The following is a 17,269-nucleotide window of genomic DNA, read 5'->3' as shown; positions in this document are numbered from 1 at the left end:
AGCCCCGTTCCCCGCTTAGCTGTTGCCTCATTAATTTCTTCCCATCGCTTCTCGCCCCGCATGAAAAGCACCCTGAGACCTAGAGCCGGAAGTTGCTGCGATTGCAGCACCCCCGCGCTGCTTTAAGGCCAGCCTCTTCCGGGGCGGTGTCCGCTGCGCGCGTGCGCCTGCACCGCGTTGCCGCCAAGGAGCCGTTTCCGCCTCGGACCCCGCGATCGGCGTAGCTTTACGTTTCTGCGGATCTTCCGCCATGGTGAGTGAATGGGCGGGCGCGCTCTCGTATTTTTATTCGCGCGCGCCCTCGCCCGGCGCCTCAGCCAAGTCGGTGCTTTTCTGGGCATCCTCCAGGGGCTTCATTCCCATTTCCTCTATTTCTCTTTACTTATTTCGCAACAGTAGCTTGCCATGTCCCTTTTTTTTGGGGGGGGGGGCTGCATTATTTCGTTATTGGGTTTTTTTTTAAAAAAAGAAAAACTGCTGCAAGCTGGCCTGAGCGCTACAAATACAGTGCAAGGATGGGATATCAACATTTTCAATAGACAAAAATTGCTGTAAGACCATTTCATAGCTTCTTGTTCCTGGAAATGATGCTGAACCTGTTGAATTTCTGCCTCTCCTGAGTATTTGCCTTACTACTTTGTTTTGGAATGTTAAAATGTCTAAACACGTTGCATACATAAATAAATGCACACAGCAGTCTCTTTTATATTTTCACATAGCTGTCATCTCTTGGCTCTGGGTAACCTCACACCATCAGTTCTGCTTCATTCCTCTCTGTATAGACACTCAAACCCATCATGACCAAAAGCAACAGACAGCGGGGTTGTACTGGTGTGGCTAAAAACTGAGGGTGGTATCTGTATTAAACTTGCAAGCAACACGTTTTATAATGGGAAATGCATAAATGTCCATATTCTTCAACTGCTTAGTTAACTTTAATGATCAAACGATTTCTACCCTGTGTCTCAGCTTCACATATGGTGGAAACATTAATACCTCACCATTTTTTATATATTCCAAAACAGTTGACTGGCTCTTTTATCTTTTTGAAGACCTTAACAGCTGCTGGGACTTGGTTACTGATGCAAAAAAAGTCCTCACCCTCAAGTGAATGGTAACATGGTTCCATTCACGTGTCACAAGCAAATTCTGGCTATGAGTTGGGATTTGTTGAGAATGAAACCAACTGTGGTCCCTGGTTCAGATGTAATAAAGAGCCAGAGATGGTAGTTGTTTTCTCCCAGTGCAAGTGGGAAGGAGCAAATGATTCCTTTTAGAAACATTCACAGTGATCTATTAGCTATAGTTCATCACAGTGTGTGGGCGGTAGTGTTGAGAGGGTTGTCTAATTAGGTATAATATATGTGGCTTAGATGCTGCTGCACTATAAAGTTTACCTACGGGTACCTACAGGACAGCCTCTCCTGGTATGTCCCACAGAGGAACTTACGATCTTCAAACAAAAACATCTTGGAGGTCCCAGGCCACAGAGAGGTTAGGCTGGCCTCAACCAGAGCCAGGGCTTTTTTGGCTGTGGCTCCGATCTGGTGGAACGCTCTGCCACAAGAGACTAGGGCCCTGCGGGACTTGACATCTTTCCGCAGGGCCTGCAAGACAGAGCTGTTCTACCAAGCCTTTGGCCAGGGCACAGCCTGACTCCCTCCTTTGGCAATCTTCACAGAACTCTAGCCCAGTGGTTGCCATCAATTTGATTTGAATTAATTTTATAATGAAATGATTTTAGAATGTTGTATTATTTTATTGTTGTTAGCCACCCTGAGCCCCGCTTCGGCAGGGGAGGGCGGGATATAAATAAAATAGTAATAATAATAATAATAATAATAATAATAATAATAATAATAATAATAATAATAATAAGTAATAATAAGGCTCTATGGGAAATCTGATCCTTTTACCATCTTGATTGGCTAGGTTTCTACAGTTATCCTTGCATAATATTCTCTAGACTTATGTTTTACTGGTATTCAATTCTCAAATAAAACTTATTCTCCCACTCTTTCATTTTAGGCTCGAAATGCAGAAAAGGCCATGTAAGTAGTCTGAATATTGATATTTTGTCACTGAGAATATTTTCAGCATATTATAACAGTTAAACTGTCTTCTTCCTTTGATCCATAACCGTTTAAGAAACATTACTTTGCACTTCTTCAGCTTACAATATGTTAATCTTGGTATTCTGCCTGTTCTTATTAGTTACATTTTGGACATGGTGTTTCAGACTGTGACAAAAGTATTCCTAAAACACACAATTTTAATATTTTCTCCATTTCTTTATAAGGCTTATGTTTGGTTCTTCCCATGCTGAATCATATAAATGTGTGACACATAAGTTATGAGTATTATGATTGCATATTGTCTGTTTTACGTGGAACTTTCTTCCTTTTAGGACGGCCTTGGCGAGATTTCGCCAAGCTCAGCTAGAAGAAGGAAAAGTTAAGGTAAGCCAGAAAACCAGTTTGGCTTCTGAGGAGTAAGATTAAAGGAGCAGTTTCTAATAATGTAGGGGTAGATCAGGGTTTCTCAGACCACTGAAAGTCGTATGCAACCATAGCAGGCAAACTTCTAGAACATTGGAACGGATGCATTAATAAATGACTGTTGACCTGGTCATATGTTTCTGCTTATCTTTCATTATTCTGCAAAGGAAACTGGAAGTGAGTCTCCAAACTTTTGCCTCCTTGATAATTGTCTTACTAGAGAATCAACTATTGAGCATTTTGTTCTTGGCGTGATTATGAACTCGAGTCTTCCACATGATACCATGCTGTACCAATGGACAGCCATGTGATGTCTCATTTTAACTTTTACAAATCAATGCCTTTTCTATCTTGTAAAACAATAAAGCTGTTACATTTTGTTTTATGTTTGTGTATTGTTGCACTCACAAACTGATGACAGGTTGCGGCATAAAACAAATATAAAAAATAACAACCTGTCCTGCCAGAAGTGACAAAGGGAGTGATGGGGCAAAGGAATAGACATCAGATGTCCAATAGACATCAAACCAGTTAGATGAAAGGGAAAGAGGTGATTATTGGTAATTTCTGCCTCTTCTTCACCCTGCAAGCTCCCTTTGCCATCTTCCCTGACTGTTCTGGGGAGTCCAACTGTCTGGAGCATTTTGGGGGCGGGGGGGGTACAGGGAGAAAGAAGAGCTGCCCAGAGCTGCTTCCTCCACTTGTACTTGCAGAAGTGTCCAGTTAGCAGAGTTCCACTGCAGGCAAGACAGTCCAGTTCCACCTAAATATTAAATACAGTGGTACCTCGGGTTACATACGCTTCAGGTTACAGACTCCGCTAACCCAGAAATAGTGCTTCAGGTTAAGATCTTTGCTTCAGGATGAGAACAGAAATCGTGCTCCGGCGGCGCGGCAGCAGCAGGAGGCCCCATTAGCTAAAGTGGTGCTTCAGGTTAAGAACAGTTTCAGGTTAAGTACGGACCCCCGGAACGAATTAAGTACTTAATCTGAGGTACCACTGTACTTGTTCAACTGTCAAATGTCCCCAATGGTGTCCGTAGTTTGGTTGTCCAGACAAAAACTACAGGGTAGCAGTGGTGGCACCTTATCTATAAAGCAGCCTTTGGCATCTGTTCTGACAAGATAAACTATTAAGGTAATAGCAGCAGTGCAAAATTAATGGCTGCCTCTATTGTGACAGAAGGGCAGACATGCTCTATTATAGTGGGGAAAGGGGTAAATATTTTTGACCCAAGATCTCACTGTCTGATATTTTGTTAGCCTACATTAAACCTGTAAGCTAGGGATGATATAAAGCGTTAATCATACTTGGAGTAGTTGGATATCACCTAGGAAAGGTTTTACTGCATGTTAAGGCTCATAAAATAACTTGTAAAAAATATAACTGCCGCTAATGCCAGCAATTTCAAGAATTATTGATTAAAAAAACAACCATGCAAACTGCTTAGGGTGCAGATTTTTGTGGGAAAGCAGTGTGAAACCGAAAACTTATGTATTTTTAAATTTTCAAAATAACAGCTAGAAAGTCAAGGTGGCTTCCAGAATTTGAGTGTGAGACACATGGAATTATCCCCCCCCTTGGGGTTGAAATAGGAGGGAGAGAAGCTTCAATCCCAAGAGAGATATTTGGAATAAGTGCCTCAAAAATGTTGATGGACCCTAAAGCAGTCTTATTAAAGACTTGCCCTGTATCAAAGAGATGTTTGCTACCTTATATTTGGTCAACAGCAACTTGACCAGAAAAGGGTTTCCAGTATTCCTGAAAGCTTTGACTCACAAAAGGAAATTAATTTCAGAAATCCAGAGCAGCCACTGGTAGTGCCACACTGTGTCCAGGTTGTTTGTATGTGGTGCACAAAAGGAGGAACCAATATTCTAATGGCAGTGTGAGGCAAAGGAAATTAGACTCTTACTTTGTGCATACTTGGAACTATTACAGAGATGTGGAAAGTATCGGGAAGGAAATGTTGAGAGTTGCATTGGCTGTATGTGCAGACTGTGAAAATACAGAAAATACACAAATCTGAAGATACCATAATCATATTATATTTCTTTGTTTCAAACAGGAGCGAAGGCCTTTTCTTGCTTCAGAATGTAATGAACTGCCAAAAGCTGAGAAATGGAGGCGGCAGGTATTTGCTGTTGAGGATTCTGAATAACAATCCTCTAAGTATATAAATGAACCCCTGATAACATAGTTCCAACTTCTGTCTATTTATTGAAAGACAGTCGTACCTTGGATCTCAAATACCTTGGCTCCCGAACAAATCAAAACCCAGATGTGAGTGTTCTGGTTTTTGAACGTTGTTTTGGAAGGCGAACGTCCGACAGGGCTTCCGCTTGGCTGCAGGAGCTTCCTGTAGCCAATCAGAAGCTGTGCTTTGCTTTGCTTTCCGAACGTTTTGGAAGGCGAACTGACTTCCGGAACAGATTCTGTTCGACTTTGAAGGTACGACTGTACTCATGTATTTCTCTGCTTTGTCATGGATGAGGAGATGGTAAACGAAAAAGATGCAGTAGTGGACAGGCCTGCAGGAATTGGTCTGCACATGGCTGATAGCAGCAACAGGTGGGTGGGGAGCCGTGGCAAGGAAGAGCATGCTCTGTTGCGCCTCCCAGTCTGCCACCTGAGGCAAGGGGCTCACTTTGGCTAGTGCCAGGGCTAGGCCTATGCACACCATGGCATCATTGTGTTAAACTACAAACCAGCTGTTGTAGTTTAACAAAACAGTTCCAAAGTTTTAAATCTATGAATTGTCAAAATTGGTTGTCTGCGAAACCATTTCTAGGTCATGGGAGAGAAAATGTTGGAAATGCTCTTTTTGAATAATAATTGCATGCTGCAGTACCTTAAACAAATAGCTTTAAAATTATTATTCATTAAACAGAAACTTTTTAAAGGTATTGCGTCATACAGCCTCTAAAATAGATACTGCTGATTTGTTTGAGGGAAAAAGTAATTGTCGTATAATGTCTCTTTTTAAACAGATTATTGGTGAAATTTCCAAGAAAGTGGCACAAATTCAAAATGGTAAGTTCCTAATGCAGGGGCGGTGTTAATATTCCTAATGGGGGGCAGGGTTAATATCCTTATGAGCCTGCAGATTGTACTTTTCATTAGCATTTCTTACACTTGAGACTTCTTTTTATCTCTGACCCTGAAGAGCTGTCACTGCTCTGAGGTCTAGGCTTGTGATAGTGAACTGATAAAAGGAGCTACTGCTCTAGAGCTTGCTTTTGTTGGAAAGGATGCTGTGATATCTGAATTGTGAATCTGGTATTCAACAAGCCTATCTAGCCAAGCTAGTCTTGGGTCAACCTTCTTGATCCTAATGTGCTTTGAGTCTTTGGAATAATAACTGGCTCTGGTGCTTTTGATATCCACACATTAAAACTTACTTTAATAAGAAGCCTGCTATAAAAGTTGTCTAAAAGCAGAGGGACTGATGTCTTCATGTGACAGAGAGAAATAAAGCAATACGAATGAGCAGTATTCTACAGTGGTGGTCCATGGATCGGTGCTGGTTCATGAGTCATCAGCTGTTAACTCTGCAGTAACTCCACCTCAATCCAGGTTGGTAGGACACTTCAGGGATCAAATATGGCCCTGCTCCCTGCCTGGCACATTGCGGGGTGGAAAGAAACTGCCAGTCTACCACATCAGATAGTTTGAAAAACACTGTCCTACAGTACCTGGAAAAATTCAGAATAGAGAATGTGTATCAATGACTGAAACAGCTATTTCCTCCCCATTTCCTTGAAAAAAGCTGGCTTAGGTGAATTCAGAATTCGTGACTTGAATGATGAAATTAACAAACTCCTAAGAGAAAAGGGGCACTGGGAAGTCCGGATAAAGGAGCTGGGAGGACCCGATTATGCAGTAAGTATACAAAAATTATTAGATCCATATGTAGGAAAGTGCAAACACAATACAAATTTATCTGTTATAATTTGATAAATAATAACCACTGCCTGGTTCTTATCATTGGGAATCTCAGGTGAGATACCCACACAGTGGCTCTCAATACCATTCACCACACTGAAGCAGAGAAAGGTTCAGATAGTATACTGTTGCAGAAGATAAGGCTCAGTAAAACAGTTCTGGACATGGATAGATACAGCTTGTAGGCTTTTCCAGATACAGATACCTACAAGTACAAGGTATCTCTGTTGCTTTAAATAAGTTCAGCAATTCAAGACATAACACTGAACGTGGCTAAATGACTAACAGACAGACAGATAAACTACAGAGTAACAGAGTACTGAGCTGACATATTAATCACAGATGTAGTCTGGGCACTAGGCCATTACCATAGCAACTATGTTGGCTAACCTTGTGATTAGCTCATCATGGGGTGATTTACACTCATGAAGGAAGTTAACCCATTCTCATACCCAGTTATTCCAAGACTTGTGTAAGTGGATATCTACATAGGTAACTCAATAATTCAAATGTATTGTTGGGTCTACCATGTTATAAATAGTTTGTATGAAGTTCTTCAGATTTGACCATGCCAATCTCAGTCTGCCCAAACCACATGAAACTCTGCCTGTACTCACAAGTTCTGTTTTAGTCACACAAGAGGAAATACTAAGCATTGTGGCTTTTACCCCTTTCTTCCCCCTCAAGAGAATTGGTCCCAAAATGCTTGATCATGAAGGGAAAGAAGTTCCAGGAAACAGGGGTTACAAATATTTTGGAGCTGCTAAAGATTTGCCTGGGGTCAGAGAGCTTTTCGAAAAAGAACGTAAGTATTTTTGTGCGTGTGGCATATGCATTAGAGAAATTAAATCTTTTTTTTAAAAAAAATATTTATACTTTTCAAATTTATACATTTCATTAATTTTACAATCATTTTAACATTTCAAAGTTTGACTTCCTTCCCCCTCTTTCTGTGGTTCCTTAAATTTATTTTTTAATATCTTCTGCATATCCAAATTCATTTAATTTGCTCATTTAATTATCTACTTCAAATATATACTCTTACGAAACTGCAGGTTATTACAATAATCCTGCCAATGTTTTTATCTGTTAATATTCAACGAACCATTTCCATTCTTTTATAAAAAGTTTGTTATCTTGATTTCTTACTCTTCTGGTAAGTTTAGCCATTTCTGCATATTCCATAAGTTTTTGTATCCATTCTTCCTTTGCTGGGACTTCTGCTTTTTTCCATTTTGGTGCAAGTAGCATTCTTGCTGCTATAGTCACATACATAAATAAATTTCTATACAATTTAGGTAGTTCTGTCCCTATAATTCCCAAAAGAAAAGCTTCTGGGTTGTTTTTTACAAAGGTTATTTTAAACATCATTTTCAATTCATTATGAATAGAGAAATTAAATCTAGTATAAATTTTTACAAAGTAGCACACGTTTTCCCATAAGACGTGTTGGGAGTTATTTTCCTGTAGTTTCCCCTCAGTTTAATGCAAATGGTAAGAGGAGAAAATACATATGCAACTGGTTGCCCTGCTCAATTATTGCAGTGCAATTGCTACTGTTTATTTTTTATTTAAAATTTACTGTTTTAATTTAGAAACATTGATGGAATAGGCACTGGCATCCCCAGGTAGGGCTGGAAGTTCCTCTTTCTTACAGTCATTGCTGGCATGTTTCCTATGGATGCCTTGCCCAGTGGTTTGAATATACTGTAGGTGTCCTTGGCTATTTGGTTGAATCTTAATGACTAGCTAGTCACAGCAGGCAAAGCTATGTGCTTCCATTTTCTCTTACTTGGGTGGAGAGTGACTTTGCATTTGTTCCTTCAGCTCTTCCTCCTCCCAGGAAAACACGAGCTGAACTTATGAAGGCTATTGATGCAGAATACTATGGCTACAGAGATGAGGATGATGGTGTCCTGGAACCGTTGGAGCAGGAACATGAAAGGAAAGGTAGGCATGGTCAACCTCGGATCGGTTGTTGCTTTGCTTAGTGTCTTTTACAGGAGACCCCACTTCTAGTTACCTGTAAGACAAAGAAGTACAGTGGTACCTTGGTTCTCAAACGCCAAAAACCCAGAGGTGTTCTGGTTTTTTAACGTTTTCCAGAAGCTGAACATCCAATGGGGTTGTCAGCTATCGTTTCCAGGGCACCTTCACCAATCAGAAGCTGCACCTTGGTTTTCGAACATTTCGGAAAGTCAGTCAGACTTGCAGAACGAATTAAGTTTGGCACTTTTGTTTTTGTGACTGTGTGGAACCCAGTCCAGCAACTGATTGATTGATTGATTGATTGATTGATTGATTGTGTGACTGTGGAAATAGACAAATGACTATCATCAGTGCAGGTAAGAAATTATTTTTTAAAAAAATCATCTTCAATACTGTCTTATTTATTTTATAGTACAGTACATTGATTATTGCTTGCATTTTATGGATCAGTAGTCTTGTTAGATGGTAAAATTCATGTTAAATTGTTGTATTAGGGGTTGTTTTTAAAAGTCTGTAACGGATTAATCCATTTTTGCATTACTTTCTATGGGAAAGCGCACCTTGGTTTTGGAACGCTTTGGTTTTGGAACGGACCTCCAGAACAGATTAAGTTTGAGAACCAAGGTACCACTGTAAAACAGTTCAGTTCTTTTCAAAGGATCTTATTTCTGCTTTTTATTTAAGAAACGGTAGTGGGCATGTCGTTGAGGGCACATCTTCCATTTTGGCATACGCTGTGTATTAAGTACTTCAGTAGTGTTGCTTCTTTCTCTGCATGTGGATTCTTACATCACAGGAGTGTGGCTGTTTGTCTGTCTTGCCCTGTACTGACTGCTCTGAATGGCAGGGTCTGAGGCACAGTCTTTTCCATCATGTGCTACTTGATTTTATCCCCTCAACACCCTTAGAAAAATAATAATTAGATGCCAGGGATCTATGAACGTGTGACCTTCTGCATGTGTCACTAAGGTATGTCCCCTTCCCCAAATTAAGATTCTATTAAGATCTGTTGACTGAATATTTGCAGATCAATTCAGAAGCCAGTTTTAATCAAGCTTGTATTTACCTGTTGTTCACGTTATCCACTTTTTTATACTGGATAAAATAACCTGTAGTAAGCTTTTGATATGACCTTTATATTGCCCTGAAGTCAAATGCCAGACGCTGTTATTTTACAAATTTTGTCTGACAATTCAACTAATTTTTTTGGTGCTTGCTAACAACATTCCTGTTTAGACAAACCTATGCAGGTGCTTAGAAAGCTGAGGTAATTTTAATCTGTTTTACTGTTTTAACTCTTGTATGTTTTAAAACAGGGTTGTGATTCTCTCCCCCCCCCCCCCGATTTTACAGTTTTATCTTTTGTAAAGTGCTTGGAGGGGGTTTTGTTTGTTTGTTTGTATTGCATAAAGCGGTATATACATTATTAAATAAAAAAAAATGAGTTAATCAGTATTGGAGCTTTTCTGCTACAGAAGTGCAGTTTTTCCCCCTCCTAAAAGGCAGTCAGATGTCATTACTAGTGATATTGGTCTTGTTTTATTCAGAAAATACATCTGAAATTTATCTGTTCCCTCATCTGGATCTTCTTCCTTGGCAATTCGCTCCAATAAATAGATCTTTGGTTATGCTGATGATAATCACATGGGGACAGAGGAAATTAATTCAAGTCTTTTGGAAAGAAATCAGCCTCAAGAAAATTAGATGAACTACTATAAGGAAATAACTAAGCTGCTGCTGTTGATTATGTCAAAGCATTATAAGTTGACATGAACTATCCCCCAACAGAGTTGCCTTCTTGCCACCATTCTGGTACTTTTAAATAAGATAAATCTTCTGCTGTTTTGCTTATGAGTTCAGAAGATTGGTTATTGCCTTTTGAAAAATGAATACACTAGTAATTTACTTAGATTGTTTTATCAGAAGCATTTCATTGACAATACTACATTACCTGGGGTTTGAGGTTTGAAGGCTGTACATTATGAAAATCTGGCTTGCTGTGCTCTGTAGACCTTATTGTGGGGAAGAGTTGTACATCTCTACAGAAATTAGCAGAACTTCTTGAATTACTGTTACATATCTAAGAGTATAAAATTGAACACCTGTTCAACTAATGACAAACTGGCGTATAAGTAGCACATGGTTCTGAAAGCAGCATTCATCAGTTCTCCACAGTAAGTTCATGCCTTTCCCAAGTATGCTTTGATCCTGCACCATGGCTGTATCAACCTTTCATTTCCTGAGACTAAGCCCTAGTGTTCAGCTAAGTATCATTCTCATTTCACAATTTTGAGTCTTGCTGTACTCTTCTCATTTCAGCCTGTTACTGTATCAGATGATGATACAAGGTGTCTGAACTTATGAATATTTACTCGGAAGTAAGTTCCATTGGTCCCAATGACACTTACCTCCAAGTTAATTTGCATATGTTTGTGAACTACAATTTGGTATTAGTAAACCCATTGTGTTTTCCAGTAACTTCTTCACTTTTTTCTAGACGCTTGCATTGTTTGTACAGAAGGCATATAGAACAACAGGTGTGGTTCAAGTGTTTTTTTAAATTACATACATAAATTGTAAGATACCTATATTGTTCTTTTTCTCCTTTCTAACTGTGGTCCCTGGTTTTGAAGTGTCTTTGTATAGTTTGCTTGAAATATTTATTTTGCCAAAGGCAGAAATGATGATCCAGAAAGTATGAACATTTTACTTCAGCTAAAGGAGAGAACAGTGAATTGTGACATGTTTGAACAGGTCTCTTTTAGGCAGTTCTGAAAAGCCAGATTTGGCAGCAAGTTCTGGAACACCCAGTTCTGGAGCTATATAGCAAAGTTTGGCAAGCTGGAAAAGACTCTCTTAAATATGCAGGGGCTGGTTTTTGGTAGCTTGTTTTCAACGGCACTAATTTCTAGTTTTTCCCTGCCCTGGTGCTCCAACGATGGTCTCAAACTTGCTTGTTGCCTGATTCCTGGCCTACAGTAGATGGTGCTATAAATGCAGGAAGCAGGAAGGTTGAAACTTCCTGCAGCAAAGTATTTTCCATCTTGAACAATCACTCCCTGATAGAATCTCCACTCTAGAAATGGATCCAGAGCTGCCCCAACCTCTCTCTCAACTGTAAATGTTATAGCAGTACAGAATTGCTTGTTAGGGTTGCTCTAAATTGAGCCCTTGCCTTGTCATGGCTATGAGAAAGGGGAAATTTAGAGTGTTAACAGACTTCTTATTTTATAGTCTGCAACACCTTTCCCACTTTAAGAAGTGAAGAAGGGCTCCAAACTCCCATCCCCTAAAGCTGATTTCAAGCAGGGTTGTGTTGCCACAGAAAAACAAAGACAAAAAGGAGAGGCCAAGCCTCAGACAGGAACATGGCTATTAGAAAGGGAAATTGTAGATACAGTGGTACCTCGGTTTTCGAACGTAATCCATTCTGGAAGACCGTTTGAGTTCTGAAACGTTCAAAAACCGAAAATCCAATAGCTGACAGCTAGGCTGCAGGATCTTGCACTTAGCGGAAGCCGTGTGGCATGTTCGACTTCTGAGGCGTGTTCGAAAACCGAAGCATTTACTTCTGGGTTTATGGCGTTCGAAAACCAAAATGTTCGTCAACTGAGACATTCAAAAACAGAGGTACCACTGTACTTTGAAAACTGCATGAGTTTAAATCAAGCAATGAACATAACACTTACAAGTTCTGGACTGCTTGAGGGAACCAGGAAGATGGTGGAATCAGTAAGACAGGAAGCAGTGCCACAGAAGCTGAAGATGTTCAGCTTTTATGGAGCATTCTCATATACATTCTCTTGAAGTGTAATATTTGGTGAAAAGAATGCTTGTTAGACAAGTTCATCTTCAAATGCAAGGGGCTGCAAATGCTAAGCACTTTTGCTCCAGTCCCTGGAGGAGGAAGAGACCCTTGAAGGGAGTCACAATCGGTATTGTTAAGCCTATAGTACCCACCCAGTGAGGTTACAAAATGGGTTGTTTTGATATCCTACAGTGACCTACTTGAGCGCAGACTCAGCAGAAAAAGGGACAGAACATCTCTTGTTGGTACCTAGTTCTCAGTTAAAATATATACCAGTGCATCCCTAAGGAACCTACATTCCTTAAATTTATTATTCCTTTGAGCAGATCATGGGAAGTAGGCAACCTGACTTCCAGTCAGTTTCCTAATTTGAAGGGGTTTTTAATTACCATTGGTGGGACACTGAACCCTGTTTCTCCTACTGTATAAAAGTGTGTCAAGTTTCCAGGCCACTTCATACATTTAATAAAATAGACTGAAACTTATGAAAAGCTCACATCACAGTAAGGCTACATTGTTTTGACCGCTTACGTGGCAGTAAATCCCACCGACTTCACCTTCCCAGGGCTTTAGACTGGGAAAATTCACAGTTCTATCTGGAGATGCTGGGGATTGAACCTGGAAACTTCTGCATCCAAGGCAGATGTTTACCAGCTCTGAGGGAGGGAGGATTATAGCTCAGTGGGGGGAAATGGCTACATCTCAGCTTCTAAAAGGTTATTCAAATATAGTGCATCTAACTTACTTTATTTATTACATTTCCATACTGCCCTTCTTCTGAGGATCACAGTGCCTTACAGTATAAAAATACAAAAAGACAGAACAAACAAACAAAAATACCCCCCGTTTAAAAGGTCATAATTAGCCAAAGGCCTGGGAGCAGAGGAATGTTTTTTCTTGGCACCTAAAGTTATGTAAGGCAGGTGCCGGGCGGGCCTCCCTAGGGAGAGCATCTCACAAGTGGGGAGCCACTGCAGAAAAGGCCCGTATTCATGTTGTCACACTGTGGACCTCTTGCAGAGGAGGCACATGAAGAAGGGCCTCAGATGATGATTACGGGGTCAGGGTTGGTTCATATGGGGAGAGGTGCTCCTTGAGGTATTGTGGCTCTGAGCCATTTAAGGCTTTGTAGGTCAAAACCAACACTGTGGGCTTGGGAACTCATTGGTAGCCAGTGCAGGTGTGCCAGGATCAATGTAATATTCTCAGACCACCTTGCCCCAGTGAGCAACCTGGCTGCTGAATTCTGCACTAGCTGAAGTTTCCAGACCATCTTCAGAGGTAGTCCTATTGCAGTAATCTAACCTAGAGGTTACTTCATTCCTTAATGAGTTGTTAGAAATGGTATTAAAAACTGAGCACATACAAATGTATGCTAGTGAAGTCAGCCTAGCTTTTGTAAACAGGAGTCACACTTCATAAACTTGAAAGAATTCTTTATGTATACAGTACAGGAAAGGCAAACCATTTTAAAGTATAGTAAACCATTTTAAAGTATAATAAAGTTCAGGCTTTCTCAGAACTTATCATAGCACTGGGTTAAACGTAAACAAGGTTTAGGGGGAGACATTGTCGGTTTCTATCTGGATAAAGTGGAGTAATGTGTGCTGCAAACTTGAATCAAAATGGGGGACAAGGTGGCGGGAGGGATGGCTTCCCTTACTGTTCAGCTGACGGAAGGCTATCAACTGAGTGACACTTGGATACCCACCACCCCTATTTCTGGCCCAATCTGTTGTAACTATAACATGAGAAAACCCTGCCCATAACTCTTTGTAGGATTGCCGTAAGTTTCTGCTAATTGTATCCTTCTAAATGCCTTCTCCAATGCTACTGTTCCCTTCTCAAGGAAGCAAAGTTCAAACAGTACAAGTAAAAACTGATAAATACGTTTGTGGATTCACCAAAAGTTGACTCTTATAATTGACTCTGAAATGAAAGAGCTGGTGCTTTTTGAATTGAATTTGGTCAACCTCTTAAAATCCAAATATAAAGTACTACTTTTTTTTACTTGCTCAGTTATTGCAGAAGCAGTGGAAAAATGGAAAGCAGAGAGAGAAGCGCGGCTTGCAAGAGGTGACAAAGAAGAAGAGGAGGAGGAAATAAACATCTATGCAGTAAATGATGATGAGGTATTGTGCTGGTTTCAGTCCTGCTAATAACAGCATGCCATGAACGTAGAAGAATTCATTAACAGTAAAAGGCAGAGTGGCATAAACATTAGCAAACTTGGATAGGCCTGCCCGTTTCAGTGTCTGTGCATTTCAGTGTCTTTATGTATGTGATAAGTGCAATTTCTTTGCTACGTGGATAAAATGTGACTGTCAGATGCTGGGGTGTGTTTCTGAATTTGGAATGAAACATCAAGATGAATCAAGTCTTAATTTAGGCTGTACTTCCTGCTGTGTACTGGTTACACACAGAGCATGCATGAAGCCTTCTGTGGACTTATGGGTGTGTGTTTGTGTAGTTTAAAGAAAACATTTGGCTTTTTATAATGGAATTTGAAAGCTAGTCAGTTTGCATTTGACCAAGTTAGGAAATGTAGTTAACAAAAAAACCTCACCTATTTTCCAGCTTTGGAGAAATCTGACTTTTAAAGCAGCTCAGCCCAATGCGTGTTGTCTGAATTTGTATAAAATGGGTGCAGCAGGAAGATGTAGACTCTCCCCACCCAGCGCTTCTCAAAGTGGGAGTGGGGAATGAAGGGGAGACTTTCTTTCTTTTGTTTACTTCTTCCATGCATGCACTTCACCTTATCACCTCCAGCATCAGAGTTGGAAAGGAGAAATGAGGGGAGGCTTTCAAAGCCCTCTGTGATGTATTCCATTCTCCTTTGCACCTCAACATTGGAGGTGTAAAGGAGAGCATGGGGAAGATTACAAAGGGCTTTGTGATCCCTGTGTTGGAGGTGACCTCAAAGAACAGCACAGGGAGCAAGAAGCAGTCCCCACTGAATTGAAACTGCTTCCCTTTCTCTGAGCAAGGTGCACTCCTATCTACTGCCCAGCACCTGATATTCTTTCCTACAAGACAGTTGATGCCATTGGCTTTGTGGCAGAAGTGTGGACAGTCCAGCTAGAACAAAAGCAGGCACCTGGTATTGACTTTTTCTTCACTGGCATGATGCGTGTGGTTGCATAAACTGAATGTTCTAAATGTATTGCAGTCTGATGAAGAAAGCGGAAAGGAAAAAGAAGGAGAGGACAGTCAGCAGAAGTTTATTGCTCATGTCCCAGTGCCATCACAACAAGAGGTAAGGAACAAATAGAAAATGAAAGTTGTACAGGTACATTGAACTTCCAGAGGAATAGCTACATTGGCCTACTCCAGGAAAAAACATTTTGTGGCACCTTTTTGCGGCTACTGTGTTTTCTCTGTCATTCCTGACTTCATTAGTGCATTTTGCAAATTTATGTGAAATAACTGGAGCAAACTTATACAGTTTAGCTGAAAAATAAAGCCAGACTAAGGTTCAGAAAGTATTTGTATCTCAGAAGAGAATCATTTTGCACTTCGATAACTATAAAGGGGTTGTTCAGACATAACCATGTGAAACAACGCTTAAGTATTACAAGAATGAGCCTTGGGATTCCATTGCTCCTCCCACTCAGTATATTAGAACTTCTGTTTCTGGGCTGCAGCAAACCATAATGTGCCTGTGGCAATGAAACGGTAAACTGGTTTTCTGCAGCCCCAATTCAGAAGGTTCTGAGCATAATGTGCAATAAAAAGGAAAGTATTGTGCTGCTGCACTAGTGAGAGTTCTTGCCCTGGCTTCCACCAGCACATCCGGTTAGTTGAATGCACCCCTATACCTCAGCATCTTTGCAAGGAGAGTTTGTATCAGTTCTGGGAAAGTGGTGATACAGCATCCTAAAAGTCACTGGCAACTTAAGTCAAGGAACATCAGACTTTGGCCACAGCAATAATCTTTTGACACCTCTCTTCAAAGCTTTCATTAGGTAGTACCTTTTCATTGCCAGCATGTACATATTAGCTGTTTTTACTAAATCATTTGCAATCTGTGAAGTTTTAATACTTTATTTTAAGGCTGAATGTTTTTAATCTGCAGATTGAGGAAGCTCTTGTCCGAAGAAAGAAGATGGAACTTCTTCAGAAGTATGCCAGTGAAGCTCTTATGGCTCAAAGTGAAGAAGCTAAGAGACTTCTAGGACTGTAGCGTGTGTTGAGACAATTCTGTTTTATAATCCATCCTAAAGCATCCTGGGAGCAGTTGCTTAAAGCACATTGGTTCTGCAAAAATGTACTCTTTACAAATGCTGGAAACGAAGGGTGATTTCTTTCCCCAAGCACATTACACTGCAAGCATTTTACTCTGCCCTATTCTGTACAATTTTTTGTTTTCAGCTTCAGTAGTCAAAACTCAAAATAACTAGCCAGCTTGTCTTTGAGTTGTCCTTTTCTAGTTGCTTTCCTTTTTGCTTAATTTCTGCTTTATATGGCATTTTCAGTTTCTCTTAAATTAGAAATTAGCATTCCAGTATGCTTCTCCAGTCTCAGTAAAATACAACAGCATTTAGATAAAGCTCACCCTAATTGCCTACAAATTTGGAACAGAATTGAAGGTAGTTGTTGCAGTGTGTTGTTGTTGTTGTTGTTTTAATGTTTGACTTCACAGCAGAACTGAAGCGCTGCACAACTGATACAGCTTTATGTAGCATGCTCAAAGCTCGATGTGAACACCCACTTGGTTGGATTTATGAAATGCTGGATATTTCAGCAACTAATATTGTAAATACTGTTTCACCTTTGTAATATCACTCGGATCTGTTCAGTAAAACAATTTTTATGTAGACACATTTGTTCATAGTTTTTACTGTGGCTTGAAAATACGTCTATTTCTTTATGGGAAAGTCATGAGACTACTAAAGCCTCTTAGCTGCCAGAATCTGCTTTGTCACATGAGCGAGGGAGGTTTCAATAAACTGAGAATCAAGAAATGTTAGGACTCCATAAATCAATACCAATAAGATCATTATCTGAAATGTATGTGCATGGAAACCA

The 17,269-nt window shown here is 40.2% G+C and overlaps 1 protein-coding gene across 1 annotated transcript; it reads left to right on the top strand.

Annotated features, from left to right (window-relative positions):
- The first annotated feature begins 150 nt into the window (after positions 1-150).
- ISY1 (ISY1 splicing factor homolog) lies at positions 151-17,060 on the top strand. The gene is made up of 11 exons (XM_081177194.1): positions 151-253; positions 2,029-2,051; positions 2,408-2,459; positions 4,568-4,633; positions 5,490-5,532; positions 6,269-6,381; positions 7,132-7,249; positions 8,272-8,394; positions 14,261-14,373; positions 15,411-15,497; positions 16,317-17,060. The coding sequence occupies exons 1-11, from the start codon at positions 251-253 to the stop codon at positions 16,422-16,424; spliced, it is 849 nt and encodes a 282-aa protein (XP_081033320.1). The 5' UTR covers positions 151-250; the 3' UTR covers positions 16,425-17,060.
- Positions 17,061-17,269: the final 209 nt, after the last annotated feature.

This window comes from Podarcis bocagei (genome assembly GCF_964188305.1).
Source record: "Podarcis bocagei genome assembly, chromosome: 2".
NCBI classification, from domain to species: Eukaryota; Metazoa; Chordata; class Lepidosauria; order Squamata; family Lacertidae; genus Podarcis; species Podarcis bocagei.
The sequence above is the reverse complement of the archived record's forward strand: the minus strand, read 5'-3'. Positions and strand labels throughout refer to the sequence as shown.

What these genes read in the sequence shown, in the direction of transcription:
- ISY1 (XM_081177194.1), top strand. An exon ending in TAGAAGAAGGAAAAGTTAAG is followed by an intron (nt 2,460 to 4,567) that starts GTAAGCCAGAAA and finishes TGTTTCAAACAG; the next exon opens with GAGCGAAGGCCTTTTCTTGC. An exon ending in ATGCAGTAAATGATGATGAG is followed by an intron (nt 14,374 to 15,410) that starts GTATTGTGCTGG and finishes AATGTATTGCAG; the next exon opens with TCTGATGAAGAAAGCGGAAA.